General features: G+C 37.6%; 1 protein-coding gene across 1 annotated transcript; it reads right to left on the bottom strand.

The window, feature by feature from the left end:
- Window positions 1-5,056: 5,056 nt before the first annotated feature.
- Window positions 5,057-13,941, bottom strand: zgc:136930 (uncharacterized protein LOC563946 homolog). Its single transcript, XM_041245224.1, has 9 exons — window positions 12,812-13,941; window positions 12,347-12,407; window positions 11,709-11,804; window positions 11,432-11,614; window positions 10,678-10,803; window positions 9,084-9,304; window positions 8,233-8,276; window positions 6,720-6,764; window positions 5,057-5,480 (listed from the first exon to the last, which is right to left on the bottom strand). Exons 1-9 carry the CDS (start codon window positions 13,531-13,533, stop codon window positions 5,452-5,454), a joined length of 1,527 nt encoding a protein of 508 aa, XP_041101158.1. The 5' UTR covers window positions 13,534-13,941; the 3' UTR covers window positions 5,057-5,451.
- Between the last annotated feature and the right edge of the window lie 9,081 nt (window positions 13,942-23,022).

Below are 23,022 nucleotides of genomic sequence, written 5' to 3'. Positions count from 1 at the left end.
GTAAATAAAACGTTATTATGATATCTAACCACAATTTAAATAAAAACAACATGCATAACACTGTTACATAAACCACAGCATGTAATGTTACAGGATATACAACTGCTTAAAAGCAGTAAACAATTGAAGAAATTCAAATATAATAACTAGGGCCATTGTTTTCACATTTTTATTTTCCGAAATGTATCCGTAATTCATACATGAATATGCATTTCTGATTTTGAACTCAAGCCCATATTTCTGCTATACTGAATAGCATATTTAAATGACTGAACGCATAGAAAAGCTTAAAGGGTCACTATTTAAGATAACTAGCAGGAAACTTTAAAAAAAAAAAAATTGAAAAAGTATTAAAAAAAATGTTGTGTTTCTGACAACCACACATCCAGCCAGAATCTGCAGCAACTTGTTTCAGGGCAGCATCAAAGGAGACCAGACAGGAAATGCCATCATAACCACAACCAGACAAACAAACCAAAACAAGTGTGCAACCAAAAAAAAAAAAAAAAAAAAGTGTAGTAACCAAACAAAACCTCTGGATGCTATTAAAGGCACCACAACCACTTGAAGTACCCTATAAGAAGTGGTCAAACACATTGAAATGCATCAAAAGCATCAACAACAAAAGCATATAAAAAGATGTACTGAACCCTATGATTTAACAGACCCTCTGATTTATATATTACCAAACCAGTGACTAGTTGACTTTCATATACAGTATTTACCTCACAGACACCAATTCATTTTTTCACACATTTCATATATATTTTTTTACCATGTTCATTTCTTTAATGGTTACATGGCCATGTTAACAAAAAAGAAATACCAAGTGTCATGGCAGTTGGATAAGCTCTCCTCCAAATATATACCAACATGTAAGTATGACATAAAGACAGAAGGATGAACTGACAGACAGACACTCCCCTATATCTCCAAAATGTAATATTCTCAATAATTTATCCTAAATAATGTTAATGTCAAAAAATGTGAACTGTGATGTATGATTGCCCTTATTATGCAGGTGATGTAAGGATACACACAAAATGTTTTGTGGGTGCAAAACCCCATAATGCTGCCATAAATCATATTTAGCAGCCATAAAGTCTGATTGCAGTATGTAAAGAATGGTGTTCACCTGGCGTTCTGCACCTACTATCACATTTGCACTTTGCCATCATTAATCTTATATTACATTAAAATGATATTGAAATGCATTCAAATGGAGAAAAGAGCATGGAATTGGGTGAGATCTGGATACTAAGCTGGCGCAAACATTGCAATTTGATGTAAGGATTGTGCCTTGCACTTTGAGAACATAAGAAAGTTTACAAACGAGAGAAGGCCATTCGGCCCATCTTGCTCATTTGGTTGATCCCAGAATCTCCTCAAGCAGCTTCTTGAAGGATCCCAGGGTATCAGCTTCAACAACATTACTGGGGAAAATTACTGTGTAAAAAAGTGCCTCCGATTTTCTGTTCTGAATGCCCCTTTATCTACTCTGCATTTGTGACCCGTTTCTTGTTTCTTTTTTCATGTCGAAAAAGTCCCTTGGGTCGACATTGTCAATACCTTTTCAAAATTTGAATGTTTGAATCAGATCGCCACGTAGTCTTCTTTGTTCAGAACTGAATAGATTAAATTCTTTTAGCCTGTGTATATAACATGCCTTTTAAACCCGGAATAATTCTGGTTGCTCTTCTTTGCACTCTTTCTAGAGCAACAACATTCTTTTAGTAGTGAGGTGACCAGAACTGAACACAACATTCCAGATGAGGTCTTACTAATGCATTGTACAGTTTTAACATTACTTCCCTTGATTTAAATTCAACACTTTTCATTACATATCGAAGCATCTTGTTGGCTTTTTTTTAGCTTCCCTACATTGTCTAGATGGAGACATTTCTGAGTCAACATAAACTCCTAGGTCTTTTTCTTAGATTCCTTCTTCAATTTCAGTATCTCATTCACATTTCTGGATGTCATTCTAGGGCAGACCAATACATATTCCTAAGGATACTTGCATAAATGATGTTGGCTGGGGATTTTCTAAACAGCTCTGTTTCATGTTGAGTGTCCTCAGCAATAAGGACTCTCAGCGCCTTCTCAGAAAACGTTTCTTTTTTTTCTGTGTACCAAGAGGACTTTGCTGCCCTTTGTCTGGCATATTTTAGCTTTTTGCATTTTCGTGCTCCACAAATGTCACACCTTGACTACTGTGCTCTGTACCCCTAACTCTGCAAGTGCGGCCACTAAATAGACCGATGCATTCACTGAGACCCTCATTATCATAATTGCGGATCATAATCTTTATCGTGTTGAGTAATTTGAATTGCTCTTAAGCTTACATGGGCGCAGTGCAAAATAATTGCCTGGCCGCAATGCAATTAGAATTTTGCATCCGCAATCATTTGCACTGTGCCATATATCCACTGCGTTGAGGATTTCATCATCTTGTTTTCAGCAACACTAGGTTGCTAAATATAAGCTTGTATACTCTTGTGGTCAGCCATACTGCGCTCCCTGTTTATGGTGCTAATGCAGCTTATTTTAGACATCACTCTATTACATATTCTTTGTCATTATTTTAAACAAATGTAGTATTTCCATCCACTAGGGGCAAAGTTTTGCAGGGGTGCTGTTTAGAGATTAGACATGAGTGTTCTATTGAGGCCAAGGGTTTTTTAAAAAGTCTCCAAAGCACTAATCTGAAAACAACCCATTCCCAACTGGTTAGGATTAGTGAGTCCATTTTACCGTTGTCCAAGATTGATTGCTAGGCTGTGTGAGCGCTTTAAAAAATGCTACTTTTTCATATATGCAGCTTAATAAATGTTTGCATGTGCTGCAATCCCGTTCTTAAAAATAAGGTTCAGGCAATTTGTTATTTAGCATATTTTTAACACACTAAAATGAGGAAACCAAAATTCCATTAGACAAGAATTTCCTCTGTGTCCTCTGCGGCATCAGAAAGCTTCCCACAAGTTCAGAACAACTGAGGAAGACATAGCATAAATCATAGTGAGAAACCGTAGTAGGAAATAGACCGTGTTCAGCATGTTTCACATGTTCTTGGTCTGCTTGCCTTATACCAGATGGCCACATGCTGATAGTATGCTTGTCTTTTGGAAGTTTCACATCTAAAAATGTAACATACAGCACTAACTGTCATGGACACCAATTTCAAAATTGAAAGCATGATTCTTGTATCACAAAACAAAACATCACAGAATATATAAAGAAAAAACCTCAGAAACAAGGAATTTACAGGTCATATACAAGTGTTCTGGTTAGGGTTCTTCTGATAATACAGTATAGTACAGTTACAGTATAGTAATAAAACATATTTTCTAAAAAATGTAAGATTGATATATTATTTCAATTTGTATAATTTGTAGTTCCTTATTTAAAACTGTCACGTTAATAAAGTAGAACAGTGTTTATCAACCTTTAAATCTCAAGTACCAGTGTTTCCAGCAGGGACCACCAGGTGTACCAGTAACTATGTGCAGTCTTAAACGGTTGAGACCTGCCCCATTACAGCCATCTCACTGAAAATGTGACTGCATCATCTAATGGCTGCTTTGGGTCTCCATCAGCAACTGAAAATTCACAACAAATACCTCTCATCATAATTTCTCAATTATCTGTGTTTCAGTGGGCTACAAACAGATTGATACATTGCGATTAAGGGAGTATCATCATGAAGAACAACTGGCGGTGTGTACCAGTTGCAGGTCCGTCACTTACCAGCAGTGGGCGTGCGTACCACAGGGTGAAAACCACTGAAGAAGAGAACTGATCACAGGCGTAGTGATGGGTATGTTTGCACCGTTTTGTACCCACAATGTGTGGCGTTTGTTCAAGTGATTGTGAAAATATAAAGAAAATGGGATTCATGGCTGGAACTGCACTGAATCAGCAAAAAAGGCGTTGTATAAGCTTTCATTCGACAATATCTGCCAAGTGACTTAGAGAATATTGTGCCGTACCATGTTGTTAAACTTTTTTTGAAAAACTGCTCCAAGAAGACGAGTTGTATTGCTTAAATGTAATCAATTACAATAATCTCATGAACAAATGCAAAACTAGCATTACGGAGCTGTATCTTGGTGGTGGTTGGCGCCAGATTAGATATTTTTGATAAAGACCCCCTGTTCTATGGTATTTATTGAAATGGCTGTATATGAGTGGCATTTGACATTTTGATAATGTAACTTTGAACATCATTCATAGCTAGTTGATTTCTGAGGGCTTTACAACATTTTACTTGCATAGAAATAGTGATAATATATTTCTGCTTTTTAATTGACATTTTTACTGTCAGTACTGTTTAATGTTTATTTTAAAATCATTAAAATGACAAAAGACTCCAACATAATAAGCTGACATCGTTATCTTAGAACTTTACAGAACCCCCATGACTTCAACCACTTTACCACTACAGCAATCTGTCGCATATCCGACTGCAGTGGGACCAGAGGAAGGGTGGATATGTAAAAAGGCAGATAAATTAATCCTGTTTTAAATACTATTATACACAGCTGTAAAAATTACTATATTCACACAGTTGTTGTTTTGAGATTCAGCTTTTAGAAGGGAGCTCCCCTAAATCCCTTGTTCAGAAAGACACAGGGTATTAATGCCTGTGACAGAGTAGCCGTCTGGCATGAGGGCGTGTGAATTCGCTGCTGAGTGACAGGCAGGCGATCGAGACAGAGGTTAAAATTATTTACATATCAACACACTGAACAGCTTGCGTGACACTACCAGCAATGGTTGCGCATGGAGCACTTACAGCACAGTGTATGGAAACTTTGGTAGAATCTACAATCTCTGAACTAATCTTCTGTATTCAATGATAAACCAACATTGCTGAAAATATAGATCGTAGTGGATAAATTTTTAGGGCAGATATGTGACGAGCAGATATGCAAAGGATTACAGTATTTACTATTTCTGTTTCCCATCTCAACGTAATAATGAAATGCACTCAGTCAAGAAAAAAGTCCCTCTAAAACACACGCTTGCTCTCTCAACAATAACAGTTGGTTATAGGCACTTTTATTTTGACAAAAATCTAGTATGACATTCAACTGGATACCAAAGTAGATCTGTGAAAACAGATGTAATAATGAAATGACTTTCATTGCAATGTCCCCAGTTCAGTAATGACTCGTGGTACAAGAACCATCTTACAATTTGCAGTATAAGGCACATACAGTGTTAATTTATGTTGATTCACGGGTGGTAATGTGAAAAAAGTACAGTGACAAAGACACAGGTTTTTTTTATAATGCAAGACAGAGGGATTTTATTCAGGAGTAATATATATATATAAGGAGTAAGGAGTACATTTCTAAAGAAAAGCTGCGTAGAGAATCTTAGGACTTTGTAACTTGACAGTCTCAAGGCACCCATCATTGCATAGTGAAGAAGCTTGATCAGCTGGTTTTAAGGGATTGAAGAAGTCTCTATATCTTCTAAAAATAAGAAGGAAAAAAACAGATTACAAAAGTGTATGCCCCCTTACATTGGTAAATTTGCACTGTAATTTTTCAGTTTTTATATATTTACTGTAGTTTACCATGGTTTTTACATCACTTGCTTCTCATACTTGGTTATTGTTTGTTGTGATTTCACAATGCTTTACTACACTTTGCTATGATCTTACCATGCTTTTACCAACTTTCATGAGGGTCAAAATGTGTATAATTGAAGACAATACTGTTAAATGTACAGTGTTGTCAGAAATCTACCACATACAGGGGTTCGACAAAACATGTAATTTCAAACGCAAAAGCATTAGCACATGTGACCAAAGACCAAAACGTTAATCTAATTTTTAAATTGTCTTTGTCATGCTACAGTTCAAACTCACCACAGATCTCTATCACTGTACTACCACTGCATTGCAATTTAAAACACGTGGTGAAGAGAGGAATTGTAGTAGAAACCATTTTATGAACATATCTATAATGCATGCTGAAATATTCATTTTCAAGTAGAAGTGGGTGAGGACAGATTTCGGGAGAATTTAGCCAGGGAATTTTGTCAACTATAATCCCTCTATTGAAAAATTGCAACCAACCTTTATTCTTTTCTAAAACTGAAAACAACCCAAGTATGTTTCATTTTTTTATTTGCATTATCCAACAGGAGTTTATCAAACTATGTTTTAAAGACTAACTACAGTCGTCGTCGTCCCCCCTTATAAGGCAGCATGTTATACTGCAGAACAGGTTATAAGCCAGAATGGTCGTGGCTCCCATTTGCCCCATAATGCCATTACACTAAGACTAGGCGGAACAAAAACAGCGAAGTCTCTTAACTTTGGCTCCTGACTACAGCATTATCAAGGGGGAGCACTGTAGTTGGTCTTTTAAGGGACCCCGATGCTCTTTAAGCTTAGGGAACACAAAGCCACGTTTTCAGGAACAGTGGCTTGAAACCTGGTTCCAGGAGACCTAGTTTGACGAAACTGCTGTATCAAAACCCAAGTCTCCCCTGGTGTGTGATGCAGTGGCTTGAAACCTAGTCTCTTGAAACCAAATTCCAAGCCACAAAGTGGCTATTTGACTATTTAAGATCTGTTAAGTATAAAGGAGCTTTTATTATTATTATTATTATTATTATTATTATTATTATTATTATTATTATTATTATTATTATTTATCACCCAAGGTATACTGATTTTAAAAGGACTGTTGAAAGTATTTTACCTGCAGTGATTGACATTTCTTTCTTTTGCAGTCCACCATTGGATACTAGAGAAAACAAATACAAAACACATTATATTAATAGGATTGACAAGACAAACTGTATAGTAAGCGGTACTTGAGTGTGAATAAGCAGAAAGAAGTCAACAAGAGTTTAACCATTAACCCCATGTAACATTCTGTCTCCAGCAGATGAAAGAAATACATCAGTTGCAGCGGGAACAGGTTAACGGTTACAGATGTACTTTGAGGTTAAATGTGATTCCGAGAGCTTTTTTGAGCCCACAGGGGTGCTTTAAACTTCTGGGGTTTTAAAAATTGCCCAGAATATAGACACTGAAACAGAATGATACAAAATTCATCTAAACAACAAGAATACATTTGTTAACTATGATATTTCATACCCATGCCAAGTTGCTCTTTAAGGTACTGTCTGTTTTGTCATAAAGGCTGTTCAGTACTCATGATGACTTGCCTTGGCTGGTATTTATTTTGTCTTTTCTGGGGAGTGCTGGGGAGTGCTGCAGTAGTGAGGGGCATTCCATCCTGGGAGAGGGAAAAGCTTTCATGAGAGCGCTCCACACCGACTGAGCACTTTCCACCAGTCACTCCCCAAGGCTTACGGCAAATCAGGTTCAGTGTCCTAATCTGAATACGAGTTCACTGTGAGAGAATGGCGTCAGCCAACACAAAGATAGTAGCAAAACACATTTGGTTTAGCTTTTATGGTTATTACTGCCCAGACCTACTCTATATATGGATATGAAGACAAGGAGGCCTCAAAGCAAACTGAAATAACAAATAATGTATTGCTAGCTTTGTGAATTTAATTGAATGTATGGTGTGATTCTGTGGGCGAGGATACAATCTTGCTTTGATGCCATCATTTGTTAAACTACTGCTTAAATATAATGCATGCCTACTCCCCAAAAGGCTTGAAGTTCTTTCTCCTCTCCGTCTCCTCCTCTCCCCTGCAGGGGCGTCTCCACCCCCCAGGCCTTTTTTGACTTCTGACAGTGTCAGTCTCACCTTAATTGAGATCCTGGGCCAAAACTTTCTAAATATCTACCCTATTCGGTCCACACCATCATTGCCACATTCAGTCCACTATAAGTATGTGTGTTGCCGCTCCCTTTTAAAATGTATTAGTTAAATGAGTGTGTTGACTGAGTATTTTCAGATCTGAACATATTAATTCAATTTGAATGTTGAGCATTGACATTTTTTATTTACTTTCACCTCTCATACACCTCTAACTAACTAAAACTGTTATTCATGTTGACCAACATGTAGAAAGCTTTACAGTGTAAAATATTGGCTTGTGCACTGCGAGGCTGTTTAATACAGCAATTAAGAATGCTTGAAATAATATTGTAAGTGAGAGTGCCTGAAACATTCTGTAATATTAAAACAGTAATTATCTTCACTTCAGAGAAAAGCTGACTATTCCAAATATATTTTCATGATCTAAACATTGCCTTTTTCAACATATGCAATAATGTTTTGGTGTGCTTACCTGAAAAACTGTATGTTCCTGAGTAAATTTCAACGTCTGGAAGTCTGTGAATAAAAATTGGACAATAAGTATTTTAATGAAAAGTACCAGTGGAATACTGGTGTATTGACCAGAGGAAAGTAGCAAAATGATTATCTGACCACATCAATAGCAACATATTAGAAACAAATATTGCAAAGTGGTATGATACTGTTGCACACTGGTTTAGATAAGGCACCATGTTCTAACGAATTATCGTGCTTTATTTTCTATATTATTATGGTTGTAATTGAAAATAAATAAATACCTGAGTCAACCCTTGGAATTCCATTTCAACTACAAAGTCAATTTAAAACAATGACATCACAATCGGCCACCTACATCAGCAATGCATCAGTATTCCCTTCATCAACCTTTTCCCTCTTCTTAATGAAAATCACAATGTACTAAATAAAGGATGGTCATGAATTGAAAACAAAAGGTATCACTTCTACTTGTATTGATATTCCCTCATACACAGACGCTTGCCTCCCTCTAATCCTATAGTGTTTAAGTTTTTCTTCATATCGTCATCATTCTAAAGGATGATTTATCTCAATGGCTTTCTTTCCAGGTAAAATGTTTTAAATAAATAAAATAAAATAAATGCACTCTGCAGTAGACTATTTCAGACACTTGCTTATATGATGTATTGTATTACACTGCAAATTATAAGGAAACTACATGTGCAGTTTATGGTAACTAAAAATATGGTAAACTTGAACAATGAATGGTAAACCAGGGCTGAATTGTTCTAAAGGTATTGCTCAAAATGCAGTTTGGCATTATTTATTTCCATGAAAAGAAAAGTGTTATAAAGAGTAAGAACTCACTTCAAGTCATCTCCTTCCAACAGCTTCCTGTATGTGGATATCTCCCCATCGAGAGCCAGTTTGACGTCAAGAAGCTCCTGGTAGGACAGGATCTGTTTGTGGAGGTCCACCTTTGCTATTTCGATGGCCGACTCCAGACTTGTGATTTGAGCTTGGTATTCAGCCACCCCGACACTGCTCTGTGCGTGTGCTTCTGCCAGGCTTTGTTCCAACGAGAAATTCTAGAAAACAATGTGGTTGTGTATATATATATATTAGATCCAAGTGAACTCCATCCATGGCAGGTCTTTTGTTTGACAGCAAACCTTCTGCCACCCAACTTGCAATTTTCAAAATAGACAACAGTGAACACAATTCACATCATAAATTGAATAAATTAACCTGAGATAACTTCCATCCAAGTAACTTAAAAAATAAAGTGATTTATTGAGTAGGATTTGAATATTCTGCTACAGTGTATTAAAGTAAATACAATACACAGCAATTGTATACCCATATTAAAAAATAGTATAGCACTTTTCAAAATTACTTTATTTTACTGTTGCAGCCCTATGGGTAAATATAGTGACACGTGACCTGAAATCGTGTGTGCTATTGCCCACAAAACCTGCCCAATAATCACTTTGGCAGTCAATAGTGGAATAACTATTGCCTTCTGTTTGGACACTGCAATAGAATATTAGTACAGTTCTTATCAGTGTAGCTTTCAGTCTTGTTGCTGGTAGTAAAAGTGATATTTCACTGGATTGTTATTAGACGTTTGCTGTTTGATCAAGCACATCTCCTTTTAAGAGGCTCAGTCTTGATGCTTGAGTGGAGAAGTAAAACGTTTCAATGCAGAACAAGACTTATATCATATTTAGATGACATGAGATATGGATATTTAAAAGGTTTGAAGGTTTGAATTCCAGTATTGATTTTTAACATCATAAATTCTAGTTATTTTTTTTCTACAACAGAAAGTCATGTTATCCTGTAATTTTCTTAAATGTCAGCGTTCTATTAAAAAACAACATCAATACATATGGAAAGTCCACTGTAAAGATTATAAATCTAGTTGTACTGCAACATTATTTCTCATAACTAAACTGATAAGAATCTTAATTAAAATCAATCAGAGTTTACAGGAAATAAGCCGTTGCTACAACGGATGTGGTCTGTATTGATTTAGAGTACATCAAAATCCCACAGACGTATTATATACAATGGTATTTTTTGATTGGGTTTGATTCCAGTAAGACTAACAACAGATGAGTAATAAAATATATTTTGCTCAGAGGATTGAAAAAGACTTAGTTTTGTATTTGTCTTCGCTATAGTAGAATATCATATGTCAGTATATAATCTATATATATATATATATATATATATATATATATATATATATATATATATATATATATATATATATATATATATATATATTATATGTGTGTCTGTTAAAACCATATCAAAAAGGTTGAAACTTGAAAGTATTATACTTTTTATCCTTTTTGTGGCTCTTGACAGTAGGATGACGGATGTCTGATTTACAGCATGTTTACCATAACTATGGGAGCAGCAAGGTTAGTCAGTTCAGGAGAAAGTCACTCACCACAGAGAGAAGAGACTGTAGTTCCAAATTCAACGTCTGTAACTCTTTTCGTGCTACTGAGACTTCAGCCTTGGCTGCTGAAATGGCCTCTGAGCTCTTGGCTGTCACACTTTGAATTTCATCCATCTGCAAAATAATTGTTGGATTTGTTGGACTGTGGTATGTGCTGTAATGTTTACTGTGCATGTAATTAACATTGCCACCTTTCCAAGTATAACAAGGACAGTCACAAAATGTTATCATCCAACAAAACAATTTATTTTTCCTCATGTGAAGATGGGTTTTAGCCTGAATATTCTAACCCAATGATTCTGATGCCCCCTTGTGGGCAAAAATGTAATATTGGTATTGTCTCTTTAATCAAGCCAGTGTAGTGGATGATTTTGACATCATATTATGTAACATGGAATTGTTATAGGTGAACATTTGGAATGTCGCTTGTAGTACTATGAAATGTAACTGTATTACTAAACCTGTGAAATTTGTTCCATACATTTACATTCAAATTATATTTAAATTCACTTTAAATTGTTTTAATGTAAATATATATCAGAGACCTAGAACCCTGCTATACACCCGGTTATCTGGTGACCAGGAATTATAGGGAACTGGTCATGGAATGGTTTCATGTTGTTACCCAGTTATTTTATTTTTAAAAATTGTCACAAAGTCTCACATCAGTGTGAATAAAAGTGAATTCAAGGAAAACAGAAAACATAAACAGTGGCCAGAAATGGACAAATTAAAATCTTACCTTGAGTTTGAAGTAACTTTCCGCCTCTTCTCTGTGTTGCTGGACAGATTTCTCGTATTCTGCTCTCATCTTATTCAGTGCCGTTGAGAGGTCAAATGATTTGACTGTATCCACCTCAATCATGGACACAGAGGAGGTGTCACTGGTGGTGGTCCCCAGTTTAACCTGCAAGCTTGCCAATTCCTGAAATATACCAGGATACAGGTCTCAGAGAGAGAGAGAGAGAGAGAGAGAGAGAGAGAGAGAGAGAGAGAGAGAGAGAGAGAGAGAGTCTTACCTCTTCATGCGTTTTGGTGACAAAATCAAGTTCAGAAGAAAGACTTTGATACTTGGACTCCAGATCAATGCGGAGGTCTGAAGCGGTTTCAATATCCTGTTAATAAGACACATAGTTTAAATATTTTATACTTAGCTTTCTTTTTTTACATATTCTAAAACTGATAGACATCGCACCGATTCTATCTTGATTTTAATGTTGGTATTCAAATAACAGAGATCCAGTCGAATTCAACAATTCTACAAAGATGATGGCATCAGGGTGGCTACAACCTCCCAAACTCCCCAACCGATGTTCTGCATATTTACAGTACCCTTTTCAAAGCACAAAATATAGGTAAAGCACCTAAAAAAACCATTAAAATGCCAAATTATCATTATACAGACAAATCAATCTTGACCATAGAATATGCCTCTACATGTTTGATACCATAATGACTCTATGGAAATATTACAAGTTTACAGTTTTATTTTAAGTAAGCTTATGCCAATATTATGAAAATACTGTATAATTGATAATGATAACACTGACAGAAGTTCAGTCTATTAGTATGCAATTAACCATACACAACAGGTCATTTTCAATCAACAAAAACATAGCAGTGTTTAGTTTGACCAAATAAAATTAGCTCACCATACCCTTTTCATGGCTGCAATGTCAGCCTCCAGCTGATATTTCACTCCCATTTCAAAATCATACCTAAAGAGACATCATTTTTTGTCAACTTTAATGTTAACAATAGCATTAGATATAACAGGTGCACTACATCAAACACATTTACACTATGAGCAACACATATTTCATATAATACAGGCATAACTGTTCATGTATTATACTGTAAGAATGTTACTGTACAGCATATACATTCGTCTGACCCGACAGCTTTCTGATATAAATGTTGATGTGTGTCTGTATAACAATTACCATGTGTCATGGTTAAAAGACAACAGCTGTAATTTCACAAACTGTATAAAACATATTATTTTTTGAATATAACAGCTGTCCCTGTTTTAAGTAACAGCAATTTGAAATATGTTTTTCAAAGTACATCTAAGCAACATTAACGCAAGTACCTTTTTACAAGACGTTATTTAAAAACCTACTTGGCTTTCAGTTCCTCAGCGGTTCCCCTGATGTTGTCCAGCTGAATCTCAAATTTGATATTTTCCAAGGCGAGTGTCTCCATGGTGACCCTGAGGTCTTTAAGCTGGGCATCGTAGTTGACGCTAACAGAGGAATCAGATGTCACAGAGGCCCCCCCAGTCAACTGATTCAACTGGGCTTCTAGGCTGGCGTTCTCATTTTGTAAGAATCGCACCTTGTCAATGTAATTGGAGAAACGATCGTTCAGGCCGGACAGAGTGTGCTTCTCTGATGCCCTGGTTGGTATTGGACGAGGAAGGGCATGCATGGAAGACCCAGCAGTCAGGGCAGAGCCTAGGCTCAGTCCCCCTGCTGTCAGTGTGCGGCCCATGGCAAAAGCTGGGCTGGGCAACAAGGCACCAGCAGAACCCATGCCACCTCCATAACCCATGCCAATGCCCAGATTTGCTGCTCCCATACCAAGACCATAGCCCACACCCATGCCAGATCCACCAATCCCAAAGCTAGCACCACCAAGCCCATACCCACTGCCCATGCCAAGGCCACCTGCTCCCATCCCAATACTACCTCCTACGCCCAAACCACCTGCTACCAATCCACCACCTCCACCTAGGCTCATACGGGACATACTAGCTGACAGCCCGCTACCAGCCCCCAGCCCTCTGAATCCTGAACCCCTGCTGCCGGAGCTGCTGGATTGGTACGAAATTCTTGATGGCATTCTGAGAATCGTTGTTCAGTCAAGTCTAACGTAGGCAGCACTGAATTGGGAGCATGAGCGAAATGCTTTGGGTTTTCAATCTATTTATAGGCTTGGAAGCAGGTGAGGAAGCTTGCTTGTATTTTGGCTCACTTCCAATTTTTAGCATGCTGACCCTCCTCATTCCTGGTCATGCATTCCTTTTGCTAGCGTCTGCCCTCCAGCTATGCTTGGCTTTCTTTTTTAGATTAACTACAGTACAAGACTGGATCTGTCAAAATAGTTTTATTAGTATCAATGTAAGGAGGTATTTGTGGGTGTAGAGCAGGTATGGTCGAGGCTTGCTTTTTATTATTGACTAATCTTCATTATTTTATAAAATGTTATGTATACACATATATGCAGCTTTTCATATACAAACTTTTATAGTTTTTTTTTTTTTTTTTTTTTTTTTAGTATAAGAGAACTGTCCTAGTGAAAACTAGCACTACAGTGCATTTGAAATCCCTTATTTTTTACTCTAATAATTAAATGTGTGTTGCTTTCCTTCGTCTACTTAAAGTGGGAGCAGTAAAAACAGACGCACACGTGGTTTCAAATACTGAACCATATAGCATCTAAAACCAAAAACTTTCTCTTACCAAAGAAAACCATCCAATTTCAATGCTTCAAAAGCGACTTTATAGTTGCTCAAGTAATAATGAAATGGCACCCCTATCTCTCTTCTGCTCCAGTTTTTGACATTGATATTGTTGCATGAGATACAAAATCTACAATAGGCTAGAGACCCTTTTCATTTCCTATACCGAAGATCCGATTCAAATGAAAGCATAAGAGGTTAAGGGGCTGATGTAAGGATAGGTGTAGTACCAACAATTGCGGCTGCAAAATGCAAATTGTCTAGTGGCCAGGCAATTATTTTGCACTGCAGCCTATGTAAGCTTAAAAGCAATGCAAATGACTCAACACGCACAAATAATGAGCTGTATTCATGATAATGTGAGTCGTAATGTGCACCGCCTATGCATCGGAGTATTTACCGGCCACACTTACAGCCCAGAGGTGAGGTAAGTTAGGAGTACAGAGAGCAATAGATCCTGTATGAGCTTTGTGGAGCACGAAAATCAAAGCAAACTAAATAATGTCAGAGGAAGGGCAGCAAAGTCCTCTTGGCGCTTGGGGGGAAAAAAGAATGGTTTTCTGAGGAGGACCTGAGAGTCCTTATGGCTGAGGTCTCTCAGCATGAAATTATCTTATTTGGAAAAGCCTCAGCCAACATCAGTTATGCTACCAGAGAGGCTATATGGTCCTCTAGTGGAGAATGGCAATGTTGTCGGTGTCACTAGGGGGGCAGTCAACCAGGTGATGAAAAGGTAAAATTCAGCTATTAGGTCTAGAATGACCTGCACAGTGATGATAATGCCTTACCACTGTGTCCTCGGGCATCCCAAACAAAGTGACCCAGGGTTTGAATATGCAGGGTCTTCTCTGTCTTGCCCTTCTCCTCCAGATGTTTTCCTGCCTGTCCTCAACAAGATCCAAGCATCGCAGCATCAGGAAGTGTATCACAGCAGCCATCTTGAAGCCAATGACAGGTCTCTGAAGGTGTGTGGTTTTATACCACTTAATTACTCAATTCTATAATGGTTTACACCAAGTGCAAAATCCTTGCATCTTATTATAATGTGTGAGCCCTCTTAGTGTTCCAGATCCCCAGCCAATTCCATGCTATTTTCTTTATTTGAATACATTCAATATTATTTAAATGGATTCAAAGGGTGCAGAATGGCAGGTGAAAAATATTCTTTACATACACCACTTTTTTTTTTGGCTGCTAAAGTCCCACTTTACAGCCGCTGAACAAGGTTTGCACGTGCAAAATGCTGATTTGGGGTGTTTTGAATCCACAAATTACTTTGCTTCTATCATTATATCAGCCCCCAAGTCTCTGAACTGATACTTACTCTACTTCCTTCATGTTATTCAAACAAAAACATTTATACCAGTGTAGCAGGGAGAGATCTGTGCTGACTCTGCTGGCGTGTTCACAGTACTGCAGGAAGAGGGCGGCAGTCTTCCAATAACCGCCTGTGAGTCATGGCAGTGACATGGGGAGTTGGGAAGGTAGGTGTGTGGACTTTCCCCCTCTCTGAATAGCTGAGAGGCAAGTCTTGGCAGATTGCTAGCCCTATAAAAAAATGCTCTGCTGTTTCCTCAGGTCTGCCCACTTAGACGCACCGAGAGTGCGGAAGCTCTGATTCAGGACCGGGAAACAGCCGGGAGAAAAGAAAGAGTTTCACAGCGAGACAGAGAGAGCGAGGAACCCTTGGGCAGACCCCAGCGTATTGTAAAAGAGCAGGCTAGTTAGCCGACAGAGTCGGACGGTGATCCGGGTAGCAGCGACCGAGATAACGCTGCCAAGTGCAGCACCTTTTATTTGTAGTTTTATTACTGTTTTATTTTCCCTTGTTCTTTTCGCCTTCTGTTTTCATTATTATTTCTTTGAGCACCTGCGAGTGCACTTGCTGTTAGCTTACCAGCTGTGGTATTTCCGTGGTGCTGTCTATCATCGTTGATAGGCAGCCCACGGTCAACAGTGCCCTCTGCCGGAAAAAATAAGAACTGGTCTAAAATAAAACTGGGCACCTGTGTGGTGTTTTCAATTACACCTGTCTGTCTCCTAGTCAGTGAATTACCCACACCCCTTCCACAACCAGTCAATAGTACACAAGCTATAAAGTATGAAAGGTGAAGTTCAGAGCAGGTCCAGGCTGTGTTCTATGGGGAAAATAGACAATGAATCTGAGTTAGTGAGATAGCAACAAGAGTTGTGCAATTGATTTTGCATGCTTCATCTTGATGGGGCTTGGTTTCATCAGTATTTTCATTTGAATGTATTGTTGAACTGTTACCATTGGCTCTTCTACAAATTATGAATTATTATAATGGAGCTCCTCTGGGCAGTGGTAGCACTTGCTCCTGTCCAAGGAAGAACATTCAGCTGTGTCTTGTTTTATGGGCTTTGTACTCACAACAAAATTTTACTAATATAAAAAAGGAATATACTTGACCTTTTATTATCCTGTGTTTGCTCTGTTGCAATAGCATAAGATTATGTAAAACAACAAAACTATTATACAGAATTTTTGCCAACTCTATGGTCGGGTCTGTTCCATTTCAGTGCAGTGGTCTATGTCTGTATTATTGCCACTGGAATTCTTGCTTACATCAGTAATTAGGGTTTAAGGATCTGACCACCTTTTTTATTGGCTCAATTTTAGTTGTAGTACAACAGTAACGTATGATACAGTAGATGCAGTAGCCTGTATCACTGATGCAGCCAGTTTAAAGTATGGCAACAAGTCTGTAATATGGACCATATTGCATCAAGAACAAAAACTAAATAGCCTCATCTTTATACTCCAATGTAAATTTATTATGTGTACTTGGCACTGAATTCATACCACTGGTCTTTTGCTCCAGCACCAAGCTAGAAAGCAACAGTTAATTTGAAATCTTCCTTAATATAATTCACAAGGCAAGATCTCATTCATGAGACAAGTCATATTATGTTAAAAAAAAAAAATAAATAAATAAATAATCTGTTGGCTATACGTATGTCTTTAAAGAGCACATGTGGAATTATCACTCTGGAAGAACTAATATCTAAAAAGATACAAAAATGCCCAGGATGTCCCAATGACATTTAATATAGCAGGAAATGTACCTTTTTTCACATTCTGTTGTGTCAGTGCCCCAAAGTTTCATGCATTTAAATGAAGATTATTTTCCCCTTATCTACACACCATACTCCACACTTAAGGGGAAAAGTTTTTATTGCATAAAAAATTATAGATTAAAAATACAAAACTGAAAGATCATAATTGGATAAGTCTCCACCCCCGAGTTAATACTTGGTGGAAGCACCTTTGGCAGCAATTACAACTGTGAGTCTGTTTCGATAGGTCTCCACCAATTTTGCACACCTAGATTTGACAATATTTGACCATTCTTCTTTACAAAACTGTTCAAGCTCTGTCAAGTTCCTTGGGGAGCGTTGATGGACAGCAATCTTTAAGTCATGCCACAAATTTTCAATTGGATTTAGGTCGGGGCTCTTACAGGGCCACTCAAAGACATTTACCTTTTTGTTCCTTAGCCACTCCAGTGTAGCGTTGGCTGTGTGCTTTGGGTCGTGTCATGCTGATAGGTGAACTTCCGTCCCAGTTTCAGCTTTCTTGCAGAGGGCAGCAGGTTTTCCTCAAGGACTTCTTTGTACTTTGCTCCATTCATTTTCCTTTCTATCCTGACAAGTGCCCCAGTCTATGCCGATGAGAAACATCCCCATAACATGATGTTGCCATCACTATGCTTCACAGTAGGGATGGTGTTCTTTGGGTGATGCGCTGTGTTGGGTCTGTGCCAAACATAACGCTTTGCATTTAGGCCAAAAAGTTCAATTTTAGTTTTGTCAGACCACAAAACTTTTTGCCACATGGCTACATAATTTCCTTACTTCAAATGGGATTAAAGGTGGACTTTCTTGAGTAATGGCTTCCTTCTTGCCACCCTATGATACAGGCCAGATTTGTGGAGTGCTTGGGATACTGTTAACACATGCACACTTTGACCAGTCTTGTCCATAAAAGCCTGTAGCTCTTGCAAACTTGCCATTGGCCTCTTGGTAGCGTCTGATCAGTCTCCTTACTCGGTCATCCAATTTGGAGGGACGGTCTGATCTAGGCAGGGTCTTGGTGGTGCCATACACATTCCACTTCTTAATAATCGTCTTGACCGTGTTCCAAGGGATATTCAAGGAACTGCTGAATTTATCCTGAAATCATGTGAATCACTACAGTTTAACACAGGTGGAGGCCACTTAACTTGGTATGTGAGTTTGAAGGCGATTGTTTACACCTGAGCTTATTTAGGATTGCTATTACAAGGGGGGTGGACACTTATCCAACCAAGCTATTTCAATTATTTTTTAATTAATTTTCTACAAATTTCTAGAATATTTTTTCACTTGGAAGTTGTGGGGTAGGATGTGTAGATAAATGAAAAAAAAAAAAAAATGATTAAAATGTATTTTAATTCCAGGCTATAAAGCAACAAAAGGTGACGATTTTGAAAGGGGGTGTAGACTTTCTATAGGCACTGTGTGTGTGTATACATCTAGACACACACAGGCTACCTTAACGGTCATAACAAAGACTGGTTAATGATATAAAAGATGTACAATGCTACCCCATTTATGAGGTTGCCCTTTATATCATGGAACCAGTTAAAATACAGCGACATAATGCCATTCCACTAGCACTTTCATTCTTGTTCTAAGGCGAAACACAAATAGCAGTCTTGTAACTATGGCTCCCAATTATAAAGTTATTAAAATGGGGAGCACTGTACATGCAGTTAAATAATGCAGGGAGGATAGTGCAAAGCACTGTTATGGAATGTTAACATATTTTTGTCCAACTTATATTTGTATAACTTAATGAATATCCGGGTTTATTTTTTGAAAACCATGTAGCAAACTTTAAAACCCCAATTAATCTATACATGGACTGATCAGGGTTATTTTTTCTTTCTGATACTTTTTGTTTTGTTTTGTTGCTGCATTTGCTTCAATACAGTCTGAAACAGACATGCAAGGCCAAATTGGAACACAGTCATACATTTAAATATACCATCAAATTTTAATATTAATAGGGTCATTTGAATATTGAAGGATCATTTCTGTCTAAAAGAAAACATGTTAATCCAAAAAATGATGAAAAGGTCCTACCGAAATAGCACGGCAGCAGTTTTTTTTTTTTTGTTTGTTTTTGTTCTGGGTACTGTTTTGGTTCGGTAACATAAGTCAATGCAGTTGTACGCAACATCTGTCACAAAGTGTATCACAGATTCTACCTTACACACGTGGAATGACGGCGCTCTCAACACAGTCATAAAACTACGGAGTGTAAGTGTCAGAATGGAGTATGCCTGGGGGAATGTATAATATTTGCCACATTTGAAGACATTTTACCTTAAGACTGACATGTACAGTGAGTATTGAAATATTTAACATACTGAAACACTTTATATGAAGTTACCTGTAAAAAAAATTGTTATAAGGGTCTTCCATAACTAATAAACACTAAGTAGTAATACATTTTGAAATGCCAAAATAAACTTAAGAAATTAAATGGCAAATGCTTAGACCAGTGGTGGCCAATATGTGGATCGGGATCACAAAATATTTTGGGTGGATCTCAAGACTCAGAACAAGCACTATGTTTCTGTCATGACAACTCCTTGTCTGTCAAATTAATTTTTCAGGAATGGCAAAAAACTGTAAGAAAAACCTCATCAAAATTTAAACTTGCAGAGAGCACTTGGAATCCAAATAATCATTTTTTTGCACATTGTCAGGATGCAGGGGAACTGATGGCTGGCAAGACTGCATTTTTAACAGGGAGCCAGAAGTCCAAACATGAAAATACATTAAACACAGTGCTTCAAAATGGCATGCAATGTGCAGAGAGGCTTACATCCAGGAACGCCAGCCAAACTGTCCCCTCACTACCACAAACAGGCAAGCAGCACATTTTGAGGATTTAAGCCGGGGGGGGGGGGGGGGGGGGGGGGGGGGGGGGGGGGGGGGGGGGGGGGGGAGTTGTCCATTATAATTTTGTTGTTGCAAAAGTATTGAACTGCACAAGTGTTATGTAAGAAAAAACAAGATCTGTAGATATTCAATACATTTGAGCACATTTTTTTTTGTGCGTGCCCTAAATTTTTCAGTGCATGCCTACATTTTTTTACTTAAAAAAGCACAGAGCCCTGCTTGCACCAGGAAAGTTTGTTTTATAAGTACCTGTGCTTAATATTAAAAATGCTTTGATTCTGCATTTGTTACATTTTTGTTGTTGTGGTTGTTTTGTTTTATTATTGGACACTGTTATATTAAATCCCGCTAATAATTGTTGGTGACATCTCACTGGTGGATCGCGGAGTCCACTGAGATCCACCAAAGTGGACCACAATGTTTGGTGTACTGGCCACCACTGGCTTAGACTACACATCTTTTTCTTACATTTGTAGACACTGAAATGTATGTCATTTAATTTATGAAGTTTCTTTTAGTATTTCTAAATGTTAAAAAGGGACAATATTTTCTACATTTTTATCTGTTTAATAACCTACTATGTGTGTTCTACATCATCGTCTACTGTTGACAAATGTCTAATACCTTTTATTTTTTCCAAAGCTATACATTACATTAGTCACACCAACAGCCTTTGAAAATTAGGTACATAATAGGTACATTCATAAAATCAGATACATTTTAGTACCATAACATGATCCCCTCACTCTTCCCTTTAATAAGAAACGATGATACACACCTATTCTGTAAAAATAAAGTACTTATGTAACACCAATCCATTTCCCCTCTTTGTATACAGAAGAGTAAAAATATATATGTAACCAATGATTTCCACCTCTGGGTAAAGGAAATGATTATACATTAAGGAGCGGGTGTAAGGATAGGCATAGTGCAAACAATTACAATGGCAGAATCCAAACTGCATAGTGGCAAGGCAATTATTTTGCACTGCGGTCTATGTAAGCTTAAGAGCAATGCAAATTACTCATACACAGCAATCATGATAATATTGTCACCTGTGCATCAGGCTATTCAGAGGCCATACTTACAGCCCTGAGGTGAGTTAGGAGTAAAGAGCAGTAGGCGCTGTATGAGATTTATGGAGAACAAAAATCAAACCAAATAAAAAAAATATATATATGTCAGAGGAAGGGCAGCAAAGTCCTCTTGGCGTACGGGAAAAAAACTACAAGTTTTCTGAGGAGCAGCTGAGAGTACTTATGGCTGAGGTCACTCAGCATGAAATGAAGTTATTTGGAAAAGCCTCACCCAACATCAGTTATGCTACCAAAGAGGCCATATGGTCCTCTTTAGTGGATAAAGGCAATGCTGTCAGTGTTACCAGGAGGACAGTCAACCAGGTTATGAAACGGTGAAATTCAGCTGTCAGGTCTAGGATGACCGGCAGAGTGAGACGATAACGCTTTAGCATCGTAACCTCCGGCATCCCAAACAAAGTGACCCTGGGATTGAATATGCGGCGTCTTCTATGTCTTGCCCTTCTCCTCCGAAGGTTTTCATGACTGTCCTCAACAACAGCAAAGCGTCATCGGCCATCCTCAGGCCAATAACAGGTCACTGAAGGTGTGTGTGGTTTTATACAGCACTTAATTACTGGTGCAAGATTTTTGGAGGATCAGCAACTGCCCAAGTGCATGGCAAAATCCTTACATTTTATTATAAACTTTGCACCTGCTAAGTATTCCAGATCATCACCTGATTCCATGCTCTTCCTCATATGAATACACTTCATATAATTTAAATGGTTAATGATGGCAAAGTGCTAATTTGTAGCGGGTGCAGAACTCCAGGTGAAAAACCAGTCTATACAGGCCACAATTTTAGGCCGCTAAAGTCCCACTTTGCGACCGATAAACACAGTTTCCTTGTACAAAATGTAATTTTTGCAGCAATATGGGTGTTTTGCAGCTGCAATTCACTTTGCACGTATCCTTACATCAGCCCCTTAATGAGCTTAAATGACATGAGTGTATATTTTTTGCATGAGAAAAATTATTATTCCTAATAGTTAAAGCTAACTAACAATGTTCTAAGACTTAGTAATGCACAATAATAATATAAAATTGACTTGAAAATGGGAGATCCAGGTGAAATGTAAAAATCCTCATTTCAACTCTAAATCTATTTAGATCTTTACTCACAATTCATGAATGCTGCCCCCTCACCTTCACAATCACAAGTTTTCATTCAGCTAATTTTTCAGATTTAGCTATTTTCTCATACTGACACACCACCATATTGCTTTATATTTATTTATATATATATATATACATACACACACACACACACACACATACACACGGTGCCTTGCAAAAGTATTCAGACCCTCTCACAGTTTTCAAATTGTGTTGCTTTAAAGCTTGCAGTCACATTGAAGTAGGAATACGTGTTATATACACAACCTACTCCACACATTCAAAACAAAAACAAAAAGAAAGAAGTAAATAGATAATTACTATGAAATACAAGATTTACCCAAAAAGACTTGCGGCTGTAATTGCTGACAATGGTGCTTCCACCAAATATTGACGGGTCTGAATACTTATGCAATCAATATGTTTTAGTTTTTTCTCTTAAGTTTTTGCTGACGTTTACTGTAACTTATCTTACCCTTAGAAGTCTTCAGTTTGAGCATTCAGGTTTTGAATAAAATAATAAGATATAAAAAAATGTGTATGCATCATTTTGTAATTTCACAAAATGGGACACCATAGGATGGGTCTGAATAGTTTTGCAAGGCACTGTGTGTGTGTGTGTGTGTGTGTGTGTGTGTGTGTGTGTATGTATATATATATATATATATCTATATATATATATATATATATATATATATTGAT

This window comes from Polyodon spathula, chromosome 3 (assembly GCF_017654505.1).
Source record: "Polyodon spathula isolate WHYD16114869_AA chromosome 3, ASM1765450v1, whole genome shotgun sequence".
Classification (NCBI taxonomy): Eukaryota; Metazoa; Chordata; class Actinopteri; order Acipenseriformes; family Polyodontidae; genus Polyodon; species Polyodon spathula.
Note: the sequence above shows the minus strand (reverse complement) of the source record. Positions and strands in the feature narration are given on the sequence as shown.